Source organism: Hipposideros armiger, unplaced genomic scaffold, assembly GCF_001890085.2.
Source record: "Hipposideros armiger isolate ML-2016 unplaced genomic scaffold, ASM189008v1 scaffold_544, whole genome shotgun sequence".
Lineage (NCBI taxonomy): Eukaryota > Metazoa > Chordata > Mammalia > Chiroptera > Hipposideridae > Hipposideros > Hipposideros armiger.
Genome location: NW_017731894.1, coordinates 558,826 through 565,572, shown reverse-complemented (window position 1 = coordinate 565,572; position 6,747 = coordinate 558,826). Strand labels below are relative to the sequence as shown.

General features: G+C 54.3%; 1 protein-coding gene across 1 annotated transcript in view; it reads left to right on the top strand.

Annotated features, from left to right (window-relative positions):
* RIMBP2 (RIMS binding protein 2) overlaps positions 1-6,747 on the top strand; it is an 86,227-nt gene that overhangs the window by 2,836 nt on the left and 76,644 nt on the right. Inside the window, exon 2 of the mRNA XM_019668945.1 lies at positions 258-347. Coding sequence (XP_019524490.1) covers positions 258-347 — 90 coding nt within the window. The remainder of the gene's footprint in view (positions 1-257; positions 348-6,747) is intronic.

The window sequence follows — 6,747 nt, the reverse complement described above, 5'->3', positions numbered from 1 at the left end:
CACTGTAAAGTACCGTTACCCCCATTTTATTACATCATTAGACCATCCTTGTAAAGTACCATTACACTTCATAGAGTAGAAACTTACAGCTCCGAAAGGAGAAAAAAACGAGAAAGAAACGGTCCCATAGCACAGGGCTTGTGAGTTGCAGTCATGCCCCATCCCAGGTCTAATTTCGGCTCAGACTCTTAACCCCTGTGCTCGACCAGGACACAGAGAGCTGGGGTCATCTCACAACTCCCTTTCCTCTGTCCTAGGAGGATGAACAGGAGCGTGCCACCCAGGGACCGTGTCGCCTGAGACCCCAGTATGCAGGCCTTCCCGCAAGGGCCTGGCAGCTGGACAAGGTAACTCAGCACCATTAACAGGACACCGGGGGGCAGAGGGGCAGGGAGGGGTCGTGTGGCCCAGCGGCTGTGCTCCTGGGGATGGATCCAGAGGGACAGAAAGCAGGGTTCTGAAGAGACATTGCACCCCCATGTTCACAGCGGCGTCACAGTAGTTAAAGGGTGGGGGCCACCTGAGTGTCCACCAGTGGACGAGCGGATAAACACGATGTGGTCTGTCCATGCGATGGAATGTGGTCAGCCTAGGAAAGAAGGAAATGCTGACACTTGCTGCGACATGGACGGACATGAGGACATCACGGAGCGTGAAGCGAACCAGCCACAAGAGGACAGATACTGCGTGATTGTGCTTACGTCAGGGACCAGAACGATCACATTCATGGAGACAGAGTAGATGGTGGAGCCAGGGGCTGGGGGTCAGTTCGGGAAGGTGACAGCGTTCTAGGGGTGGGGTGGGGTGGTCACACAACGGCGTGAGTGCCTAGTGCCACTGAATGTGCACTTAAAATGGTTAAGATAGGAAGTTACATGTCATATATTTTATCACATTTTAAAAAGAAGTTGTGTTCTTGGTACATCCCCAGCTCGGCATTCAGTGCCCTTTCCCCCCGTGTTCCCGCGGCCCCCGCCCTGTCCTGCCCTTTCCTGGGCAGGCCTGCTGTCAGGAGAGGCCCTGGCTCACTCACTCACGCTGCGGTGTGAGCACAGGATGAGTTTGGGAGTGTTTTTATTTGAACAGAAACGGAAGTGTAGGATGATGCTGGCGTTCCAGGCATGTGACGTGGGAGCTAGACGCAGGGAGGGTTGGGCAGGCAGCTGTCTTCTCACAACAGTCCTGCCTGCTCCTGAGCGGGGTGCCCGCACCTGACAGGTGGCTCCAGCTTCGCAGAGGCAGCCTCTGTGCGGCAGGGCTGGTCAGCGCGGGGCGGACAGCCTTTAGGCATCACTGCGCGACTGGCTCCTTGCCCGGACCTGGGATCTGGCTTTCTGGCTGTGTTGATGGGAACATGCGCCCCTAGGGTTGTCACAAAAGCCCACATGAATTTTTCCCTTATTGTGGGGGACCTCTCCTGCCACCTCTTCACCTGGCCTTTTAAACAGGCTTCAGGCACAGGAAGGAGCCCACCTCCCTGCAGCTCTGCGGGTGTGTAAGGGCGCCGGTCACCCACCAGCAGACCAGGGTGGAGCAGTTTTCGGAGAGGAGGCTGGGAGACGGGTGGGGCACGCAGCTCTGTCCTACCTCTCTGCCAGCTTTGTCACTGTGGAAGAGTCACCGTGGGAAACAGACCATTCCTGGGGCTGAGCTACCTGTGTCCCAAGGTAACCAGGGGCCGTAGGAGGGGCAGCAAGGATGATGAGTGCTGCCAATGAGAGCAGTCAATTCAGCACAGCCCCAGAATCCTGGGGTGGCCTGTCCACGGGACCTGCAGAAACCCAGGGAACCCTCCTGGTTCCCGGGACACAGCTGGGAATTCCCTGATGCTGACAGGGTAGAATTAATGATCAGCGCTGTTAATTACAGGTGCAAGAGAGGCGTTGCCCAGGTCCATCCCAAAGCCTGCCCAGCAGCGACTGCCTGCTATCCGCAGAGTCAGAGATGGGGCCGCCTGGTATTGGGCTGGACCCGCTGCACAGGTGGCCCTGTGGAAGGAAACAGCTGCTGGATGCAGGACACGTGCACAGGAAGTGCCCAGTGCCCTTCCAGCCTGCACACCCACCTTTTTACAGATTTCAAAAAAATAATTTGAATTGCTTCCTCAACTGGGTTCGAAGGGGCCCGTTAAACTCCCCCAAACTGGGCTCCTGTAACAGATCAGAGTTCAGGGACACTTTTTCACTGACTTACCTGTTGCCAAATGTTATAAGCTCTTTTTCCACTTGGTGCCACCATTGCTGCTGCCAAAACCTGTATTTTGACACAGAAATGACTCGAGTGACTGGTGCCCCAGCTTGTTATCGCACTGCTGTGTCTGTGCGGTGACAAGGTCTCGGGCAGCATGCAAAACCCGGTGGTACCCAGAATTCCTGAGCCAGGTCCTGTGTCGCTCATGAATCCTGTGCCCTGTGAGCCTGTGACCTATGAGCTCTCAGCTGCTGGCCAGAGCTCTGCGTCCAGTGACAAATGACCACTGTGATGTCTAGTTCTCCTTAGTCACCAACCAAAATCTTGTAAGAGTGAACTGTTCCTAATGTTCCATTACATCACGACAAAGGAGGACCTGTCTGGCCCTTCACTTGGACATATGTGACCTTTTCGTTTTTCCTTTTTGGAGGGGGCAGTTTAACTGTCTTAGTGAAAATCCCTCATGTCCTTTTGCTATGCCGAGACCTTTCCTCCTTTAGTAGGAGAATGATCGGACTCGTTCCGAGGAGAATTTTCTAGTGCACGTGCCTCTGTGACAGGGACATGGGTGGCTGTCTGGGAGCGTTCTCTGTTTATGAAAATGACCAGCGTGGAGCTCCGACAGCAGGCAGCAGGGGGACCAGGGGACTTGTAAGCCAGTGGGCTTCCCCACCCAGGCTCCTGGCACCGTCGGGGCTGGAAAGGCCAGCTGGGCAGTGGAGCAAAGGCTCCGAGATGCCAGCCCCACGCGTGGCCCACGTGAGCTGACATTGAGAGTGTTATATTTGGAGGCATCAGTTCTGTTTCCTGTTGGGATCAGCTGCTACCAGATTAGAGAGGACGCTCCCCTCTGGGCTCATCAGCTGCGTGGAGCAGGGCTCAGAGCTCGGTGCTGTAAACATCAGTGGCGTTATTGTTCTCGTGGGACAAGACGTCCAGAGCCCCGGGCAGAGGCAGCTGCTGGAGCCACACCTGCAAAGACCGGGAGTGGAGTGGAGGTGGGTGGGGATGTGCTGGCAGTGGGAACAGCACGTGCAAAGGCCCTGGGGTGGCAGTGAGCTTGGCTTAAGGGACAAGAAGATGACCAGGGTGGCCCAAGCATGGTGAATGGTGACAACAGAGTACCGGGCCATATCAGAGAGTTTGTGGGGCCAGATGCTGCAGAACCTTGCAGGCTAAGCCAGTTCAGTTTATTCTAATTTCCGTGGACACCACAGGAGGTTTCAGTCAGGGAGCGCAAGATCTGACTTCGGTCTCAGAAAGCTGATGCCGGCTGCTTTGTGATCAGTATGTGGGGATTTCAAACACTTCTCCCGAGCCTCATTTTCTTGACTAGATAGAACATGAGAAGTGATGGCTTTCAGCAAACCAGCACCCCTGGTGTTGAGGTTCAAGTGTGAGTATAGTTTTGTTCAAATAGTCACGCGATGTCATTTTCACCTGGAGCATTTGACTTGTTTCTAAGTTCACATCACGCTGCAGCATAATGGCGTTAAGATAGTTCTGCAAGCCAGCCCCCTGTAAGACCTTACTAACAGCATCGCCGTAATCCTGTGCTACTTAGGAGTACCGAGTGGGGCCTTCCTGTCTTCTGGTGCCACAGAAATTGTCAGGTTCAACTAACACCCTGTACATAAAGTGTCTCACACAGAAAGGACTCCTGCAGCTGAAAAACATGACTTTGTAGGGCTGGCCGAGTGGCTCAGTTGGTTAAGAGCTCGCTCAAGAGTTTGAGCTCTGAGCAACAGTGGTTCAAGTCCCGGCCCGAGCTGAGCAGCCGCTGAGCTGCCAACAGGTAGCAGGATGGCTCAGCTAAAAAACCAAAAAAACAAAAACAAAAACNCCACTGCAGCAGGGGCTGCAGCCCACGCCATCGCCAGTGACTCATGGCAGCCCAGCTCCAGGTTGAGCTGTTGTTCAGCATCTTAGCTGTAGAGGGCAGTGTCACTGGCCCTCTAGAAGAATGGCTTTTAAACAGCACACTGTGCAGCCCTGTCATTACACTGTTGGTGTATGTACGATGCCTGACTATCCAGTGGATCAGGAATAGAGTGGATGCGTTTGAGTTAAGTCAAGTGCAAGTCTGCAGACTTTTCTGACTGTAGGAGGGAACGTGGAGGTTTGGTTTGTCTCTCATGCCCCACCCAGAGTGACCAGAAGCAGTGGTTTCAGAGCAGGCCTTTGATTTGCGTGACATACTCTCACATTCCAATTGCCCTTCACAGTTTTCAAAGTGCGTTTGTGTAATTATCTCATTTAGATCGCCGAGAGTGCTCAGAAGGGTTAGACAGTTTGCCCCAGATCACATTTGGTAAACGTTAGGGTTAGGCCTCTAACCCAGGTTCTCCGAGTGGCAGCGGTTTCTCTGCACCCTGTGATCTGGCCGGCTGTCCTGGGCCGAGACCACAAGGGGCGGGAGTGGGGCTCTGTAGCTGTCAGGACCCTGGACAGGGCACAGGCCTCCTTTCCTGGGGCCTCCCCCAGCTCCCCACACACTCCCCTGTCCTCTGGGTCCTTCCTCTCCTCCACTCACCCCACCCCCCTGCCCATCCTTTACCCTAGGACCACCGAGGAAGCCTTTTCAGACTGAAAAATGCTATCAAGCACATACCAGTGTTGACTTACATTATTTTTATTATGTTATGGTAATCGATAATAATTACATTATGTATAATGTGATCATATTAGACTTGCATATTACAGCTACATGGCCTATAGTATGTTTGAATGTAGTGTGATTATATATTTATAATTCACAGTGCAGTTACATGGGCCCAGTGATAAAATTGGTCCATAAAATTTTACATCTTTTCTAAACCATAAAGCCAGAGTGAATGAATAGATTGGAGGCGGAAATGTGTGAGGCCAATAAAGTTCAAAGCTCAAACTCACTGTGATGTGATGTCAGACGATACTGTTCTAAACCAGGTTTTCCTTTGTAGCACCGATGGTGCCGTTGGCAGCGGGCAAAGGTGATTCAGCATTCCCACACGGGTCTCTTTCAGACGCCTGCAGAACCTGGGTCCAGAAGCCCGGGAGGCCACCGGCCCCTGCTTTGCATAGTGCACTGTGTGTGGGCCTTCGTTAGTTCATTACTCAGGGCGGTCAGCATGGCCGCTCACCTTCCTCCCATCCAATCCGCATCGCTGCTGCTGCACCCGGCACCCTGCCCCTCGGTGGCCCGTGCCCTGTCCGCCACACCCATGAGGCGTGGGGGCGGGCCGCTCTTACCCACCGTTTGCAGGGTGTCCAGCCAGCCTGGTGCCCACCACGTACACACTCAGAGGGTTTTTACTGAAATGACTAGAAATGACAGGTCAGGAAAGAGTGCTCTCCTCAGGTCACAGTGTCCCTCTGGGAAAGTGGCGTCTTATCCACGTAGTGTTCCTGAGGCGGGAAGGGGTGGCCTTCTGAGGACCCAGGTACCTCCTGCACCAGGCTGGGAGCTGCCCTGGGGAGGCGTTGAGGGAACGCCGGCCTTGTCTGGCAGCGTGAGGTGGGGCAGTGTCTTTAGTCAGCTCCGGCTGCCGGAGCCGAGTGCACAGCCTGGGGGCTGAAGCGGGGAGCCTGTTTTCTCCACTTCTGGAAGTGGGAGGTCACGGTGCCATCAGGCCAGTGTCTGGTGAGGCCTCCCTTCCTGGCTGGTAGGCGGCTGCCTCCTCGTGGTGTCCTCACATGGCCTGTTCTCTGCGTGTGGGGACGGCTCTGCTGCCTCTTCTCCTAAGGACACCAGCCCTGCTGGATTAGGGCACCACCTCTGTGACCTCATTTGATCTTACTTACCTCCCTAATGGCCCCATCTCCAAATGTAGCCATGTTGGGGGGGATCAAGGCTTTAATAGACAAGTTTTGGGGGAATACAGTTCAGTCCATAGCAGGTAGGAGCCATGGCAGAATTAGGCACAAATGGACACATTTATCTCTGGTAAGCTCACCTCTGCTCTCTCTCTCCCTGCCCACGTCCCCACCTCACCCCACCAGTGCTGAATATTATGAAGTGCCCCAGCTTTAAGCCAGTTCAACCTGTAGATGTGTTTACTATGGGAGGGAATACATGGCACGTGTCTTTATTTGAATTAAGAGCCAACACTTAAAATCAGGTATATTTCAGGCAGATACTCAGCATTCTGGCTCCTGAGGGCCCAGCAGAGCTGGGGGTGCTGGGTTCCCTTCCTGCACGGCTCCACTCAGCCGGACGGGCTGCAGCTGCCTGTCGTGGGGCACTTGGCACGTTCCCATCACTCTAGCACATTCTGGGTCTGGACGAGCTCCCCTATGTCACCTGCAGTTCCCTGGGGCACTTGAATTTCCAGCTGCTGCCCTGGCCCTTGTCCTCATCCGAACATGCGCCTTGTCCGTACGTTTCTAACTAGGAGATAGAAAATCAAAGGAGGCTCTTCTGATTGACTGTCTAAGTGGAGATGAGAGGGTCTAAGAACCCCCCCGAATGCTACTTGCTGTAGCTGCCCCTTGGGGGGTGGGGTGGGGTCAGGGATGCACGGTCCCTACTGGCGGGCTGCCTGGGGCTGGTCCTAACCCCTGAATGCTCCTCTCTAG